The following is a 20032-nucleotide window of genomic DNA, read 5'->3' as shown; positions in this document are numbered from 1 at the left end:
TTACATAAGACTTTTACTCGATTTTTAGGTACAAAAAATTTATGGAAATATTCAACTCTAAAAATCGAGTAGTGGGCTCGAACGATGGATTCGAATACCGTATAAATTGACTCGAGTCGACTCGATCCACCAAAACAGCGATATGACGTGCAACGTCACTAGAAATTACCATGATGACATGCATATTAAATAAATTTAACTTTTGTCTTTGATTATTTCTTCGTTCTGGGAAGGGTTATCCATGATTCATTTACTCTTTGGTGATAGCTGTGAAACTGTTAAAGTGACAACTGACAATCCACACTCCACAGGTGAACGTAGTGTTTAAATTCTCTTAGTCCACAGGGGGTCAAGACTCAAGACTCGAGGCTTGAACTCAAAATTTGTTTATTTATTGTACCTATATTGGATTGTGTGGTCCCGCTCAAAATTTTATTCAAATATTTGTTGAATGTACCTATATGTTGTGAATTGTGCTTCTGTTAAGTGTTTAGAATTAAGAGAAAATGAGACGTTCCAATACCGAATTTACCGAAATCATAACAGACATTTTTACAAACTGTCACAGTTTCTGGGAAACAAGAAAAGTTTATTCGAATACATACCCTGATGAAAGTGTGCCCTCAGTTCGAACTATTGTAAGAGCTTTATTAAGTGGTCCTTATGTAAAAAATAAAACTGAAGAAGAATTTAGTATAGTGAAAGATGAACTCATATTGCAGTATATAGGTGAAAGTTCTTATAAAGTTTCTATATCTCAAATAGTACTTTGGTTTTCTGTAAGTAAAGATCATGTGCAGAAACTAATTCATGGTGAGCAGGAAGATGAATCGAAAGACAGGACATATGATACTGTAAGTGTATTTTAATTTAGTATTATTTTATTAGGTCTTCTTGATTGCCTGTATGATACAGCTTAGGCACTAACTTAATTCAAAGCTGGGCATGATATTCAGGTTAGTGGGTTGCCTGAAGTGATCACATCTGCTTGTGATTAAATGTTTATGCTAAATTTCATCTAAAATAGTAGGGCTCTGTGAAAGAGTAAGTGACAGAGCTACATTCACATACATTTTAATGCATTATATCTTCTAGTATATAACCTTGATAAATTAAAAACCTCCAGAAGAAAGCCTCAAATATTTATAACTCAAAATCTACATGGTATAACAGCCAAAGTAATCAATCCTCTTTTAATACAGACATTTTGTTCCACAACTTCAAAAGTTTAAATATTCTCTCTCACCTCTACCTCAGAATTAAAGAAAACTTCCTAAAATCTCAAGTGAAAATTTAATGTTTTGGAAAAACTTTATAATATAAATTATGACTCAATAGACAGCTGTTGTTATAAGTGACACTTAATCACAGTATATTATGGGGAAGGGGTTCTCCTTAGATTATCGATTGATCTCCGCTGACCTCCCAACTACATACCAAACTACCTATGAACAATAGCTTTTTATAACTGCAACTATTAGATACTTGTGTGTGTGGCATTTGACATACACTTTGTGTTCATGTGGCACACATTTTTCGTCATGAGACTGGCTCAAGTACTCCTACTTAGTCATAGTATTCATTGCCGCACTTTACAACTACGCCTGTGGTATCTAGTTGGAGTGCAGAGGAGACCAATCCTTAATATAAAGGGTTCTCCTTAGCTGCAAACAAAACAAACATTTAAAACTAAGTCTTGCTATAATATTTTACCACTGTAAAAATACTAATCATGAGTATGGTTTCCATACTTTTGTATTACTTAGATCTTTTTATCTTTGTTTTTTTATCATCTCATTGATATTAAATTTTAATTGTTTAGCTAGCTCCGTAACAAACAAACAGAGGAGACCAGGATATAAATTAGCATATACACAGAGACAAAATACATATATATAAAGGGTCTTTCATTAAGGGCTTCCTATCTTCAAATTTAAATAAAACAAAATTTGTGTTAGATATCATGAACAATTTTTATTCGTTTGAAAGGCCTATTGATGCCATTATGTGTGGAATATAACATCGTTCAAATGTCCGCCCCGGCTTCACTGGGTGGCGCCCATCCGAAATGTCCAATTTTCCATGACGCTGGTGCATAAATCAGGCCAAAAGAAGTTGGTAATCATGACCTATAGCGCTCTCCGTTTACGGTGATGGCCTGGCCAACGTCGTTTGAAATATGGACCGATGATGCCGCCAGCCCAAAATCCACACCAAACTTTGACTTTTTCGGGATGAATTGGACGCTCTTGGATCTCATGTGGATTTGTATCGGCCCAAATTCGACAATTTTGTTTGTTCACGTACCCATTCATCCAGAAATGGGCCTCATTGCTGAAGATGATTTTTCGATGAAAATTAGGGTCAGTTGCCAACTGCTCCAGAGCCCATTCAGCGAACACAAGTCTTTGTCTATGGTCGTTTACCTTCAGCTCCTGGGTCAGTTGAATTTTGTATGGGTGCAGGCCCAAGTCACGACGCAAAATTCGCCAAGTTGTGGTCTGTGAAAGGCCGAGTTCTTGTGAGCGACGCGAAATCGACTGCCTCGGATTCTCCTGCATGCTCTCACGGACAGCGGCGATGTTTTCGGTAGATCTTGCGTTTCGTCGACGTACGGGTGTTGGTTGATCGTTTACTGAACCAGTGGACTCAAATTTATCCACCACACTGCGAATAGTCCTCTCGGTAGGACGATTATGGCGCCCGTAAAATGGGCGAAGCGCGCGGAACGTTGCCCGAACAGAACACCCATTTTGATAAAACAGTTTTATCATTTGCACGTGTTGTTGAACGCTATATCCATCCATGGTGATTTGGCAAAACAGACTGAATAAATGACAGCCTATTTGACAGATGTAGCTTCAACAATATCCCTATTGAAAGACCCTATATATATATATATACAGTGTATTAATAAACTTAAAAATGTCTGTAATGTAAAATTTAAAGCCTTTTCCAATAGCTAATTTTTACAACTAAATTATACAAGAAATCATAATGATTGTGTTGTTTGATTAGGTTAACGTCTGACAATTAGGATTGTCGTATAAACAAAATGTACATGCCTAGGGTGACTAAAAGTATTTAATTAATATTAAAGGTATTAATTAGGTTTGCAGATGAGTCTTTAAATTTATATACTTTTTAGATTTTGATGTTGGTTGTTTTAAATGTAGTTTTTTTATTACATCTCTTTGGATATATCTATATATATATAAAACTCGAGAACGGCTGGACCGATTTGGCTAATTTTGGTCTTGAATTATTTGTGGAAGTCCAGGGAAGGTTTAGAAGGTGAATAAATATGAAAGTGTTCGGAATGAAATAAAAACAACAATTTTTTTTTTCCTTTGATTTGTCCCCCCTCATCCGATATTTGTTTTGTATGGACATATTTTCTATGAGAGAATTTATTGACGCATGGTTCAACAGTTCTGCTGTGAAACAATTTCATTACAACAACAGGGAGCATATTATACGAAACAATTCTTGATGTTATGAAATATTATTGACAAATTAATAAAAAAACATTATTTTATTTATTATATACAGAACAACATCTGTCGGGTCAACTAGTTATAAATAAAATAATTTGTAAATTGATTTTGCTGTAAATATAGATTTAAGATATTTTGTTCTATTTCATCTCATTTAAGCTGAACTTATCTGAAGTGATAAATGGTAAAATGTATATAAAATTTTACATTCTTTAGTGTTATTTTTGACCTTGAATTCTTTTTGATGTCATTTCTAATATACTAGATACTACTACCGCTTCGGAAACAAATGGCGCTCTGAGAGAGAAGAAGCGGTGCAAGAAACTCTCACAGCATCCCTTTTTTGCGCTATTTTCAATAAAAATATACAATATTGTACAGTCATTTCTATCACTATAAATAATCACAATCTAGTCCCAGGCTGTCCGATCATTTTGATATTCAGCTGTGGAGTAATAGGATTTACGACAGACATTTTTTTTATAAAACATTTAAATTTATTTATAGATAATACCTGAACTGCTGGGACTTTTATATAAAAGTGTAGTGTATTATATTATATGTATGAAGCCTACTAGAATTAGTTACAAGCAATCCCTTATTTCTAGTGTTATAATAATGAAAATTACTATTAAGAGCAATAAGGTGACAATTTTTTTGAATGTGATTAAATTTTCATAAATGTACTGACAATGAACAGTTTCTTTAAGAGACTGTCCATAACCAAGCTGATATATAGCACAAACAGCTCTCTTTTGCAGAGCAAACACTATATCAATGTCAGCAGCATGACCCCACAGTAAAATACCATGAGTCATGATGCTGTGAAAATAACTGAGGTACACTAATCTAGCGGTCGCAACATTCATGTACTCTCTAATCTTTCTAACAGCATATGCTGCAGAGCTGAGTCTATCTGCTAGTTGGGCAATATGTGGACCCCACTGAAGCTATTTATCTAATGTGATATCCAAGAAGACCATAGTGTCAACAAGTTCTAATCTCTGGTCATTTATAAGTATGTTGGTTTGTACCTCCACTGTGTTTCGTGTAATGAACCGTAAACACTTTGTTTTTTTACTGTTAAAGTGCAGATTATTTGTCTCATAATTAATATATTTAAATTAATTTGTGCTCAGTGGGTCCTAGTATACTGTCTGGTATTTTAAAGTGAAATTATTGAATACCTATGGAGGAACACTTAATTCTATCTAGCATATTAAATTGCACATATATTTTATTATTTCTTCTTGAATTGAATGAATCCAATAATATTTTTTAAACACCGAGTCAGAAGTCTTGAGAAGAAGGTTTGTTAGCACTGCCAAACAAACACCAGCAGCAATGGGAATTCTTGGAATGTAATAGTCAGTCTGTATAACTAATTTATGGGAAATCGTTATAGCCTATTAATACTAATCGGTAAGCTTGAGGCTGCATTGCACCTCTAGACATAATATTCTTTTTTTTTGAAGTAAATATACCAGTGGGAGGCTCCTTTGCACCACAACGCCTATTTCCGTCGTGAAGCATTATTGTGTTTTGGTCTGAAGGGCGCGAAAGCTAGTTATATTACTGGGAAAATAAGCCTTAACGTCTTATGTCTCAAGGTGGACAAGCACAATTGTAGTGCCACTTAGAATTTTTGGGTTTTACAAGAATCGTGAGTGGCACTGCATTGTAATGGGCAGGACATATATCAATAATTATCATCAGCTGAATGTCCTGCCCATCTTATCTCTTACTGTTATGAAAAAAAATCGGAAGAAAAAGTACTCTTGGACTTGCGAAATAAAATGTCCTATAATTATATTGATGTGCCTATTTCCTTAAATTAGTCACATTAAGGATTTTCTAAAGTAAAATATTTTATTGAAACTGAGTGGCGCAGCTATTGAACATAAAATATGTTTACTCACATTTAGATCCCATCATGCACTGTACCAACACTTAATATATCCACTCTCACATTGTTTAGTTTTCATTAGTTTTTGATTTTCTAAAACACACATTTTTGATACAATTATAATTTTATAAGGAATTGATTATATCCTCCAATAGAGTGGTGTATCGCTAAGATACTGAAGAACTGTTAGTAACATGGTTGTTGCTAGGTAAGTTAAGTTGTCTAACTCAGCTTAACCTAGTCTGTAGATAGCCTCTGGCTGTATCTATTATACTGAGTGTGTGAACACTTAATTCAAACTGACTAAGGTTGATGATGCCACTGTGTGATGATTTTGTAAGTTTTTATTCAGGTCTTATTGTTTCAATGATATTATGTAAAAACCTTAGAATTTGGTAAGGTTTTATAGATTCATAGCCATAAAAGGCTTTTATTTTGGTGAAATTGTTTCTATTGGAATTCTTTTTGATGCCAGTTAATGTGCTGCCACTGCTTAGGAATCATATAGCACTCTGAGACAGAAGCAAGGGTGAAATATAATTTTTTTAAATAAGGGACGAGACGAGCAGGACGTTCAGCTGATGTTAATTGATACGCCTTGCCTATTACAATGCAGTGGCGCTCAGGAATCTTGAAAAACCCCAAATTTCTCAGCGGCACTACAACTGCGCTCGATACCTTGAGACATAAGATGTTAAGTCTCATTTGCCCAGTAAGTTCTTACACATTACTACTGCTTCACGGCACAAAGGCTTGGCTCCATTGTGGTACCCATAGTGTGGGCGGCATCTTGTGCAAAGGAGCCTCCCACTGGTAAACTCCAACTATACCAGAATACATTTTAGTAAAACAATATTATTGCTACTTAAATAGCTCATACAGCCCAATTGTAAGTGACCTTGAGAACTGAGCTAGGTGTCATGTGTTCTAATCCAAGAATGATTCTTTCTGAATCCTAAATTTCTATTTACTAATTATTTTAAATATTAATGTATTTTTAAGTATATAATATTGTACTTAATTATATATCATTGTCTGAGACCCATACCCTAATATATTTATTTAATGGCTAATTTAAAATGTAAGTGTGTTGAAGAAAAGACTTATGTGATGGCTATAATCTAATAATTTTATAACCTTGTAGTATCCTCCAATAGCATAGTAGGATTTATAGCAGAAAATATTTTAAAATAAAAACCTTTTAACACCACATTTTTTTATAGATGCTTCCAAATAGCGGGTGGGACTTTATTTACATTTCATGTATAACTCTTATGTTTTTTTTATGTAAATACTAGCTGACCCAGCAAACGTTGTATTGCCGATATTAAAATCGCGATACAAAAGTAACTGTTGATCGTAGATGGGTGAAAAATTGAAGTTGTATGTATTTTTTAATCCTGACTCATAATCAAACAAATTTAAAATAAAAAGTCAAAAAAATAAAAAATCGTGTGTGTCAAAAAAAAATCTTAACATTTAGGGGGATGAAAAATAGATGTCCGATTCTCAGACCTACCCAATATACACTCAAAATTTCATGAGAATCGGTCAAGCCATATCGGAAGAGTTCAATGTTTAACACCATGACATGAGAATTTTATATATTTGAGAGATAAATAGGTACTTTATCTTATTATTTTTGTAGTTGTAGTTTAATCTTATCTTTTTCTCCGCTATGTATATCTAACAAAATAAATGTAAAATATATATATACTAGCTGACCCGACAGACTTGTTGACCGTTGTTCTGTGGATAATAAATAAAATACTGTTTTATAGGAATTTGCCAATAATATTTCAAAACACTTACAACATCAAGAATTGTTTCATAAAAAATGCTCCCTGTTGTTATAATGAAATTGTTTCACAGCGTAACTGTCAAATCGTGCGTCACTAAATTCTCTCATAGAAAATATGTCCATACAAAACAAATATTGAAAATAAAAATAATTATTGGTCCCAAATCGAAATAAAAACCTATCCTATCTCTCAAGTTGGACCAAACTGCACTCCATGAAGTAATCCCCATTAAAATCCGTTCATTAGTTTAGGAGTCCATCGCGGACAAACAACGTGTCACGTAATTTATATATATTAAGATAAGATATATATATATACTATTATAAAAAAATATATAACTTGTGTTACATACTATGTACAAATTGTAACACTGTTTTTATTGCATTTCTCATTCATTAAGGTTTCAAAATAATACAAATAAACTAGCTATACATATTAAGTAGTTACTTAATCCTGTCAAAAAATTTTAGAATGCTTATTTTTGCACTCTAATCTTAAAAATTGCTTAATCGATTTGAATGTGGTTTTCATAGATGTATCGTGGCAAGATCCCCATAACGGTTGACTAACACCAAAGTTAAATTACGGCGTTAAAAAGTCGCGGGCTCGCACTAGTTATGAAACGGCCAACGAAAAGCAATACAAAAGGTCACTATAGGCCGACCGTTTATCTGAGTCCTCGCCTGCGGGGTACAGGGGCGCGGGGGTATGACGACAAAGGGGACTGAGACAGGTGCGGGCGGCGGGGGCGCTTAGCGAAATGAGCTATTACAAAAATTCGCCCGCCGCCCGCACCTGTCTCAGTCCCCTTTGTCGTCATACCCCCGCGCACCTGTACCCCGCAGGCGAGGACTCAGATAATCTACTTTCTAGCTGTCTCTTTTCATTACGTGTGTTTGTCATAATGTCTCGCTCTTTCCGTGATGTTCGATAGTGAGGCCGGTTATCGTGCCATGCAAACATTGCGCCGGCCATTTTACTTTTGTTTTCTTGAATCATTTTGTGTACGAGTTCGTTCGTGTGTACTGCTTTAAATAATTATTTCCGTTGATGTTATTTCTCGATCTTATTGAAATATTATTTTATTCTTAATATATTATATTGCCATTATATACAAATATATAATAAGTAATTTAAACATGTACGTGATGGATGCAAGTACTTCGCAAGAAGACCGAACTGTTGCTCCGAATAGAAAACGTCCAAGGGTAAGTAAGTTGCTATTTAATTTTGTAATGTTTTAGTTACGTTTAAATACATTTCATATGTTTATAAAATTGATAATTTCAGGAAGTTTTGACAATAGATGATAAAAATATGATTCTGAATACCTTCAGACATGTTGAAGAAACTTGGCCTCCCGATGTATACCCGTATAAAACAGAGATGGCGCTAAAAACAGCCAGTATTATGGGCATCAGCATCTCAACTGTATATAGAGTCCTGAAGGAATTAAAAAAAAATGGCCGTGTTAGATCTCCTGTCACCACCAAAGTCAGGCCAAAGTGTACAGAGAAAATTGACGATTCTACAAAATCAGCTATACGCCAAATAGTTCAAGCTTTCTACGCGAAAGGCGAATCTCCCACCATAAATAAAGTTCTCAATGCGGTCAATGAAGACGAGACCCTGCCTAATTTTAAAAGGACTTCTTTCCAGAGAATATTTAAGGATTTGAAATTATTTGTGAGTTTTTTTTTTAAGAATTTTAATGGAGTACTTAATCTATAGTCCTAGGGCGCACTACGACATCTCACCCCACGATTTTTTTTTTGTCAATGTTTTTAATCCGCATTACATCGGTGATCGGAGGCACCGAGATTCGACAACAGGACAAAATCGTGCAGGGGGAAACGTGCAATTTAAAGTAAAGTATTCATTTATTCATGACAACACGAAACATTATATACATAGTAAAATTAACAAATTTAAAAATACGGCGCAACGAAAAGGACACCCACTCAGCATTTTTTGGAATTGAAATAAGGATCACCCCAATTCCCGGTATTTTTTTTTTGTATTTTTATGAAGCTGTTTACTTTCTGATTATTATTATTTTTGTGCCTCTAAACACTTTAGGGCATTTTCTTCTGATTATTGATGGCATAAATTAGTAGTAGTTTTATATTAAAAACTGTTAATTTACAAATCTGACAACAATGCTTTCGGGGTGACAAGTGAGTCGTGCATGTGGCCTTGTCATACAACGAACAACTTCAAGCGAAAGGTGTTAATGGTCTTCGTAAGCCTTTTTTCATCGCCACTTTTTTTTTTGCTGAATTCGTTAATTATGTGTGACACTCCGCGCTTTAGCTGCGAAAACATACCTACCGGCCGCGGCGTGCGAGAACCACGAGGCAGTACGATTAGAGTTGCCAACTATACTGTTTTCAACAGTATTATACTGTTTTTCACTAAGTTATACTTTTTACTGTTGAACCAAAATAAAGTATACAAAATACTGTTTTCAGCATGCAAACACATTATGCGTTATACTTACTCGCTCACACTTTGTTTTATTTAGTCAGAGGGCGCTCACTGCTGCACAGCGTGAGCGCAGCCACAAACAAATCACACCGAGTTTCTGAACGATGTCAATGTCAAATATTCAAGACTGTCAGTGACAGACATGCGAGTGTATGCGTTCTCGTTCTCATTCTCTGGACATAAAACCTTTTTTTACGTGGACCGTGAATTACCTCATTTATTTTAATTTTAGTTATAATTGTGGTGAGGCGTATGAATTTTTTAAGCAAGATTAAATTAGTAAGTTGTGCGAGAAGTTCAAAAAAATATGTATTTAAAACAATAAATAAATAAAATACTGTTCATTTTTCTAAAATACTGTTTAATATTCTTCACAGACCTGAATATACTTTATTTCTTGTAAAAAAAGTTGGCAACCCTAAGTACGATTTACAGGCTCGGATGTCAAACGATCACCGCAACACACTAGCCTTTTCTTTGCTTACTGAAGATATGCTTCTTTTGGCGCGTTAGTGAAAATTTTCACAGTGAATTTTTACGATGCGCATGCACATCGTCACGCAAAATTGACACCCTGACGTTAGCTTGTCAACCAGACCATTTCTATCATACTTCAGCTACCAAGCCTCTTGAAACTCATATCTACTGAATCACAGCTAATGGACGAGAATTAAATAAATTACAATATATAGTATATAACTTCGCTGTAAATGCATTAAAATGATTTATTGATATTTAATTACACCTTATTTAAATAAATTGTTATGCGGTATAACAATATTTTTATTGGTTGTATTTAATACCTTCAACCGCCAAAGAAGAATTACTTCTTACGTGCGTACATCAGTACAAACACTTTTTTTATTATAATAATATCTTATAACCTATACACGCTTTCAGATATAAAATTAGGTACACAGACTTTATATAAATCCACAGTAGCCAATAGCAATTGTTAACGATATCATAACCTCGTCAATCATGATCATAACCTGACCAATCAGCATTCAGTACCCGGCGCCCGTCCACCTCAGTTGGTCGACTAATTTGTTTGCAATGCGGTTATAATAATATTTTTATTAAGACTTGGTACTCGGATCTCGGAATCGGTGCAGACATGCCGTTTTGCAACAAGGCAATTAAATGCAAATATAACAACATATTTATGATTTTTTTTAATCTCATCAAACCTTGAGATAACCATTCGGGCGGTAAAATATATTATAAAATATTATAGGTATTCGTAAGGATCTCTAGTGCGTCTTTATGTATCGAGGGGTCGCTGAACGTTGTGGTCTGTACTACTAAGTTCAATATTGACAGTGCCGTGACAGTATTACCATGCTTAATACTTTAATTAAGAATCGTTACAGCACGATAATAAGTGATAAGTATCTCTATCTTTTTCTCTGGCGTGTAAAAATGTGTGCAAAGTGGCATTCGGTGCTAATACAGAAATGAGGTCAGTTAAAAAGTTGACAATGTCCGATATTTTTGTGCGGATGGCGTTCGGAGTTTAAATTTGCTTCTATCGTAAATGTTTTTTGGAGCGAAGTTCTTTTTACGCGGCATAATATTATTTTATAAAGTTTTACATTATGATTTAATGCGTTTAGAGATAGCCGACATTAGAATTAAACAAGGAATCTATTTACCTACGTACAAGTTCACGGCGGTGGCACAAAATATCAATATGAGCCTCCGACAATATATTGTTTAAAATATAATATACATTATATCAATGATTTAGTTCAGTCGCTCGACCAATTGTCGGCCTTGACTACCTACAGTGATGGAGAGCGGCAACGTCGCAACCTGAACCTACAAAGGTGGCGAACGACGCGCCGTGCGCGGCCCCGTGGCACTCACAGAGCGGCAACGCACTCGTGTATTATTCAAAGCGATTACCAGTGTTATTACAATGTTTTTATATATTGATATTATTATAATATAAGTATATTGTAGTCTTTTTATATAAAAATCTTATGCCTTATTTCATTATGTTAATACAGAATAAAATCAATACCTATGTAATATATAAAATTCTCGTGTCATGGTGTTAAACATTGAACTCCTCCGAAACGAAACGATTCTCATGAAATTTTGAGTGCATATTGGGTAGGTCTGAGAATCGGACAGCATCTATTTTTCATCCCCCTAAATGTTAAGGGTCCACACGAATTTTTTTTGAATTTTTTTTTAAATTTGTTTGTTGATTATGAGTCAGAATTCAAAAATACATACATCTTCAAATTTTCACCCATCTACGGTCAACAGTTACTTTTGTATCGCGATTTTAATTATTATTCTCATCATTAGGAAGTCATGACGATACCAACCATTATGTACCATTTGTTAGACGAAACCTCGGTACCACATCACGCAACGTTTTTCTGTGCGCCATTCATTGCTCGCTTGCTTGCATTCAACGCAATTCTCTCAACTAATTTCTACACAGTTCTCTAATGTTCAATAAAAACTTTTAATTCTCTGTAGCTGGCGATCGATGTACAATGTACATACACTTGTTAAGAATTGTTTAATGAAAGTTTAACAACATGCCAATTATTGTCAGGCTAAAGACGGCCACCATTGGAAGTTCGCCTCAAGGACTGGTCTTGCGCTTCCGCATGTAGCGACCACGTAACATCGATAATATAATACTCAGAGGACTGATCGATCTTTTCAGTTGCCCATTATTAATATATTTATAAATATTTGAAAGTCAATCAAGAATAATAATTATTTTAAAGAGCAATGTATGCGCAACAATGTACAAAAACCAATAATATTGTCTCGCATTTTAAATTTACTTAAACCAATATTTGTAAGGACCTTAAATTTAGTTCGAATAGGAGTTCCGCCTGCTTCCATTGTGATATTTTTTATGATTAAAATTTGTTTAAATTCGAATATTTTTATTCAAAATAGAATATAAAATCACTTATTGATTGTCAAAAACTACCACCCATTCCAAAAAGTATGGCTCAGATCTGAGAATAACGGGTGCAACAATCTCAACGGTCTTCTTTTTTTTATATATAAAAATATGGTTACAATGTAAAATCGTACAATAAAATTTAGTATTTAATAGCCCGTGGGCGGTGGATGAATTCGAAATCAGTGGTATCATTAAGAAAGTGATTTATGTTATAGTAACCTTTACCACACATACGTTTTTTAACAATTCAGTTGAATTTCGTAATACTTTTGTTTTGAACATTATCTGGGTGCTTGTTGTAAAAGCATATACAACGCCCCACAAAAGACTTACTAACTCGACTCGAGTAGTGGGCATTATAAGTTTATGTTTGTTGGTGCTAACATTATGGTTATGACAGTTTCTAGCAAATTCACTTATGTGCCTATCAGTAGTGGATTAACACTAGGGGCAGTTGGGGCAAGTGCCCAGGGCGGCAAAATTTTGAAAGGGAAAAATTTATTTTAGTCTTATCAAGATTGCTCAATATAATTAATTAATTCGGTTGATTAATAATTTTTGGTTTAATTGATAATTCAAGAAATACAATTTATCCATTATTTGTAAATTATAATTTGGCACGTTTAGAAAAAATTAACAATAAAAACGATTTAATCAATTTATTTCCTTGAAGACAAATATTTATTCATGTTTTGAGAATATATAACATATAATAAAGATTCTGCAATAAATTAGTAATTTTAGTTTCGAAAAATAAATTATATTATAAACTATTAAGTTTTAGTAAAAATCCAGTATTGGGGCGGATTCTTTTCCGGTGCCCAGGGCGTTATTAAGTTTAAATCCGGTGCCTATGAACATACATACATTATTAAGAATATATTTTTCTCTCATTGATTCCTATATAAATAATTTCCTAGTTTCATACACTGTAGAAGAGCTAGGAAAAACGGCTATGTTTTAATTAATATCGTTTTCGTTTGTCTCGTATTTTTAAATTTGGAGCTATAATGAAACACGTTGTGAGGTTGTCAACTAATAGACTGATTTTTATTTAAAAGTCAACCACATTACATTAACGCCACAGATGACACTAGTAGCAGGTAAGTACACTGAGAATACAACTCTGTTATTGTAGATATAAATTTAACAGGACCTATATTTGTTGTTACAATATTGATAAATAACCAGTGTTAAATTGTTTTTATAAATCAGAAAAAAATAATTTTAAATGGATTGTTTTTTTTTAAGTAAATAAATTTTGTATGGTGCATTTTTGACTTATTTTGTAAACAGCCAAAATACCTGTTAAGTCATAAGTGATTCACTTTTGCATAATGCATATGGGGGGTTAAACTTATAGCAAATGGTCACCCCTATCACCTTCTAATGGGAATACTTCGATTTACCAATAACCCTGTATATCATGAAAACAACGTGCAGTAAATGGTTATTTATCGTTTTAATTTGAAAAACAGCATGACGTTGAAAATGTTGCATCCAAATTGGCATAAAAGGCATTTATTTTCTCAAAATTGATTCCTTTAGAATTCTTTTTGATGTCATTTCTTATACTACTAGATACTACTAGCGCTTCGGAAACAAATGGCGCTCTGAGAGAGAAGAAGCGGCGCAAGAAACTCCCAGCATTCTTTTTTTTGCGCTCTTTTCAATGAAAATATACAATATTGTACAGTGGCTATAAAATAATCACAATCTAGTCCCAGGCTGTCCGATCATTTAGATATTCAGCAGTGGAGTAATAGGATTTACGACAGAGCCATTTTTTTTATAAAACATTTAAATTTATTTATAGATAATGCCTGAACAGTGGCTGGGACTTTATTGTAGAAGTGTATACATTTACCCTTAAAGCTATTATGTATCTTATAAAGCAAAGCTGAAGATTATGGAATAATATTGATAAGGTTTATGTTCACAAGCAATAAATAACGTTGTAACATTATATATTACTTGTGAACAAATTATTAATTTATATTAATTATTATTATTAGTTTTTTAGAAAATTTATTATAATAGTCGTAATTCTGCGGAAATCCTTAATTATCCAAATGTTTTGAGTTATCTTGAGTGTTAATTCCGCCAATATTTGTCTTCTAACAATTCGACGCTTGTTTCACCTCTACACGAGGCATCCTCAGGAGATGTTGACTCGCTAGACTCTCTCGCCAGACTCTTTGAGTCTCGTGCCAGAGTTTATGAATTAACACTAATCAAAACTCAAAACATTTGGATAGGTTTTTTGTAAAAACTGTAGGTAATATTGATATAAGATAGCACGTTAAATACAATCAAAGCCAAATGAAGTAAATTAAAGCCTTTTCACCTGCGTCACCTGGTGTTAAGTAATCACCGCCGCCCACATTCTCTTGCAACACCACAGGAATCACACGAGCGTACGCGCTTTTTTTGAAGGTACCCACGCCTTATATATTTTTAACCGACTTCAAAAAGGAGGAAGTTATCAATTCGATCGGTATTTTTCTTATCTATGTACCCCGATTACTCTGAGATCTATGATCCGATTTACGTAATTCTTTTTTTGTTTGATGCGAAATATATGTCATTTGGTCCCATAAAAATTTTACATAGTTTGGCAGTAATTTTCATTTTATGAACATTTATATGAAAATTTTCGTCTACCTGGATGACATAATTATTTTCTGTGTACGGCTTTTTTGTAGTTTTTATTCAAGTTGATTATATATTATTATTAACTGACACTAAAACGTAAAAAATAAAAAATAAACTACGTTTAAAAAAACCGACTTCAAAAACTGAAAAGTATCAAATAACAAAAAATTTAATTTAATACTCCTCTTCAGCAAACCTTTACTTATTATTAATAAAATACTATTATTTGTATGTGCTACACATTGATAGCTTTGAAGTCGGTGCCAAGCCAAATGTAATAAAGGTACCTACACTCGCCACGCGTGACTTTGAGTGGGATAGCTTCCTCTAGAACAAAACAACCCAAGCGGACAGACACGCGTGGCCAGACAACCTAAATAATTACAATAAGTAAGCTGTTTATAATCTTAAGTTTTATTTTGTTTAGAGCTTGGCACTGACTTCAAAGCTATCAATATGTAGCACATACAAATAAAAATATTTTATTAATATTAAAGGTAAAGGTTTGCATAAGAGGTGTATTAAAATATTTTTTTAGTTATTTGACACTTTTCAGTTTTTGAAGTGGGTTTTTTTAAACGTAGTTTTTTTTATTTTATTATTTATTCATATACACTTAAACTTTATTATTTAGAGTAACCTACAGAAGAAATAATCATAAACAGTAACAGTTATCAAGATGAAATTTTTAAACAGTGTGCTAGAGAGAATTGCTATAGTCCGATGACTTCGTGCGCGACCCTCCTGTCGTAACCCGCTACCTGCTGACTTCCTAGTACCCCGTCCCCGCCACCGTCTGTCACCCCGTGGGACGGTCGCTCACGAAGTTATCGCAACTCCTTTGTTTTTTTTTAGTTTTTTGTCCAATACAGAAACAAATACATAACATTTTTATGAAATAAGTACCACGAAAACCTCACGGGTTTATGTGAGTATCTAGAGACATTCAATTTATTTTTAATTTTCAATTTTTCTTTGTCAAAACCTATTCTCTTTTCAGGAAGTATCTTGCTTTCGATTTTTGTTTTCGTGGTATTTATGTACATTTCTTGCAGCTCTTTGGGCAGTTCGTTTATGTAATCTATCTAGGTATTACGTTATTGACTTCTTCTCTTCCCATATTTATTCGCATTTTCCCATGTTCTGCCGCTAAATACCTACAACACTGTCCCGAAGTCTAGTCGCAAAAATATGCATGGTAGTCATAAAAAATTACAACACACATTGTACGCTTATTTAAAGTAAACTCTCATACTCATTTGATAAAGAAATTAAGTAACAAAGTCGTGTCAAGTGCAATTGATTACGTGTAGATGAATTAAATACGAGTACCGGTACGCAATCGAGCGAACCGGTACTAGCGCAGAAGTCGCAGGCTGGAGGGAGGCGCTCTATCTCTCTCATACCACGTCCAGTCGCGGTGTTGACTCTTTGTATTTATTTAATATAAAATGATATAACATCTGATGTTTTTTATTTGTCAACAGGATAGCGATGACAGCGATGCGTCTCTTAATGCTGCTTCCAAATACGGTGAGTAACATTGCCTATTTTGAGTTCTGGCATGAATGTTTAGCGGTGTATGAAACTAATGTAAGAAAATTTATTGAATTAGGCGTTACTTTGCGGAAATCCATAATTATACCAATGATTTAAGTTTTCTTTAGTGTTAATTCCGCCAATATTTGTTTTTAAAACAATTCGACACATGTTTCGTCTCTACACGACGCATTCTCAGGACGTGTTGTCCCGCCAAAATCTGGCACGACTCGAAACACGTGTCGAATTGTTTTAAAAACAAATATTGGCGGAATTAACACTAAAGAAAACTTCAATCATTTGTATGAAACTAATGTGATTATGGCTTTTACTTTCGTATTCTAGAAGGCGTGTCGATAAGTAATCCATGAAGAATTGTGTCTTGTCTCTTTTATATACAGAAGTATAATACACTTAATCACGGAGTACACATTGAGACACAATCTGGAACACGGACTATACACTAGTTTGCCGACAATCTCTATGTGACCACCAATCTTAGCCCTGAATAAGCTTAAGACATAAGATGTCTCATTCGGCCAGTTATTTCGCTACTTTTCAAAATAAACAAAAATTGCTTGCATACTGCCGCCTTGGAGCTAGAATAAGACGCCGCTGTGGCATATTACAGGCATCCTCTGGCTAAAAACCTCCTACTTGTTTTAGTACCAGGGATAAAAGCGATTAACCAAAAATACCACCAATTACAAATTACCAGTGGCTCCTTTGCACAGGATGCGGGCTAGATTATGGGTACCACAACGGCGCCTATTTCTGCCGTGAAGCAGTAATGTGTAAGCATTACTGTGTTTCGGTCTGAAGGGCGCCGTAGCTAGTGAAATTACTGGGCAAATGAGACTTAACATCTTGTCTCAAGGTGACGAGCACAGTTGGAGTGCCGCTCAGAATTTTTGGGGTTTCAAGAATCCTGAGCGGCACTGCATTGTAATGGGCAGGGCTTATCAATTACCATCAGCTGAACGTCCTGCTCGTCTTATCCCTTATTTTCATAAAAAAAAAATAGAGAATGAAGCATACTCCTTATCGTGCCACCCATAGTTTTTGACTTTTACAAAATGGCAATAGATATAATTATTTGTCAAATCGACATATGAGTGCCATTATTACCCATCAGCGAATTTGCCATCTTGATGAGTATTACTGCATTTGATATTGGTATTTAGGTGCGCATTAGGGACTACGCGCACTTATTCAGCTCCGTTCGCGTTTCGCTGAACGATTTTGGTCACACTTATACAGCTCTGCTTTTCTATCAGCCGCGTACCGCGTCGTAAGAATGAGAATAATAACTTTAAATCACGTCTGCACTCTTTAATCTTTGCGTGCATAATGATTACGTCAAATTAATGCAGGAACAATACAGGTCGCAACTTGTCGACAAGGAGTCGCGAACCATCCCTGTAAAGAGCTGTTCCGCCGCATTCCACGGCGAACAGCGCTGTACGCGGCGGAACAGCGCCGAACGCTCTCTATAGCATTCGCATAATTAAATCACATTAGTCCTCATTTTATGCTGGTTTGCCGCGAAAGCAGAATGGACGCGGAAAGCTGAATCGACGAGTACACGTCTCCATACAAAATTGTTGTTTTCTATGGACAAGAGCTGAATAAGTGCGAGTAGTCCCTTAACCACCAGTCTTAATCACGCTATCAGCTGAAATTTCACGTGCACCAACATTTAAAGTGGCACGTTTGATAGCATCATGGCGACGAGTACCCCTTTCGGGAACGTGGAACTAACGGAAAGTGTTTCCAACGTGTCGTTGTGGTAATTTTATGCGTTCACTTTAACCACTGAATAAAGAGCAGTAGGTACGTATTACAGAAGATACACATAATAATATATTTTACAGAAATAGCTACTTCAGCTGCCTGTTAATAAGATTCATTTTGAATTGTACTCAGTTAGCTGCGGTGGATTCACAATACATTGAAAATTACGTACACAGCAGGCGATATTAGGTACATAGGTGTAATGTTTATGTTTATTTTGGATATCTAAAACATTTTTATGAGTGTCCATTTTTCAGATGAATTTTACTCCAATCAAATGCATAAAGATAAGAAAAGAACGACCTATGACTGTAACGAGCATTTCTTCGAGAATCTTGCGTATACAATAAACCTCTCTCAACAGCTAGCAAAAATAAAGCGAAGTGATAATAAACATTTATCTTAGATAATTTATACGTCTTGATAGAGCCTCTTGCTGCTAGACAATCGATGAAAACAGGCCAGGTTTATCACTTTAGTGTGCGTGACAAGCTCCTACTTACACTCGCGATTTGGATGTCACTTTGTTAGTGTGCGTGCATTGCTCAAAATATAGGTTAACTATCCATCTCAATTTTTTTTCGACGTTTCCACAGCACTCATAGTCTATCTAGAAGTATAAATGATCTTTGATTTTATCATGCCGAATTTAAAAGGTAAACAATTTTTGAGAAGAACGGACAAAAAATATCAAAGAATCAACCTAGCTGTATGTAAATTTGGTAAATATAAAAATGGAGCTGTGATACGTATGTTTTACGCTGTACGGAACGTTTGGCAATGTCGGCCTGTGCGGGGTCGCGGGGAGATGTGGCTGTCCTTGTCTAACTAATAGCGGTATCTCTATCTAGCTAAAAGTTAGTGGCTAGGGCTGTCAGTGTGCCAAATAATTATAATGAGATACGATTTTCCTAAGCTAGAGAGGTGGCTGAAATACAAACACATATACACTTTCTTGTGCAATTTAATTGTATATTATTTAATTGTTAAAAAGATTACATATAATTTAGTTTTTTTTTTCATAGAAAAATCCGTCTGTATCTACTTCTAAAGTTGCATAAGTAATTTGTTATCTCAAATTTATTCCTTTAGAATTATTTTTATGTCATTTTAATCTTTTGTAACAGTTTTCTTTGGTAACAAATGAGCTTCTGAGATAGAAGAACCGACTCCAGAAACTCTTCTTGTATTTTTTTACACTCATAAAAATTATACCATCAAAATAATTTTCTATTTAAATTATTGCTTTTCAGATATATTAGAAGTCACAGTTACAATATTGTTGTAATTTATAAAAAGTAGGAGTAAATTTATTTAATAGCAAAATTTGCTCTCTGTAAGTTTTCCCAAAACAAAATGCATACTTAATTAATAATTATCATACAAATATTATTAAAAACTATAAGACGTG

At 34.4% G+C, this 20032-nt stretch overlaps 1 protein-coding gene across 2 annotated transcripts in view; it reads left to right on the top strand.

The window, feature by feature from the left end:
* Positions 1 to 316: 316 nt before the first annotated feature.
* LOC126970965 (uncharacterized) overlaps positions 317 to 20032 on the top strand; it is a 33459-nt gene continuing 13743 nt past the window's right edge. Inside the window, exons 1-3 of one of the 2 annotated variants that reach the window (XM_050817117.1) lie at positions 8260 to 8413; positions 8496 to 8891; positions 16776 to 16821. In XM_050817117.1, coding sequence (XP_050673074.1) covers positions 8345 to 8413; positions 8496 to 8891; positions 16776 to 16821 — 511 coding nt within the window. In that variant the 5' untranslated portion in view covers positions 8260 to 8344. Of the gene's footprint in view, positions 855 to 8259; positions 8414 to 8495; positions 8892 to 16775; positions 16822 to 20032 lie in introns of those variants that run through there. The other variant, XM_050817118.1, reaches the window with a different exon arrangement.

Source organism: Leptidea sinapis, chromosome 22 (assembly GCF_905404315.1).
Source record: "Leptidea sinapis chromosome 22, ilLepSina1.1, whole genome shotgun sequence".
Lineage (NCBI taxonomy): Eukaryota > Metazoa > Arthropoda > Insecta > Lepidoptera > Pieridae > Leptidea > Leptidea sinapis.
Note: the sequence above shows the minus strand (reverse complement) of the source record. Positions and strands in the feature narration are given on the sequence as shown.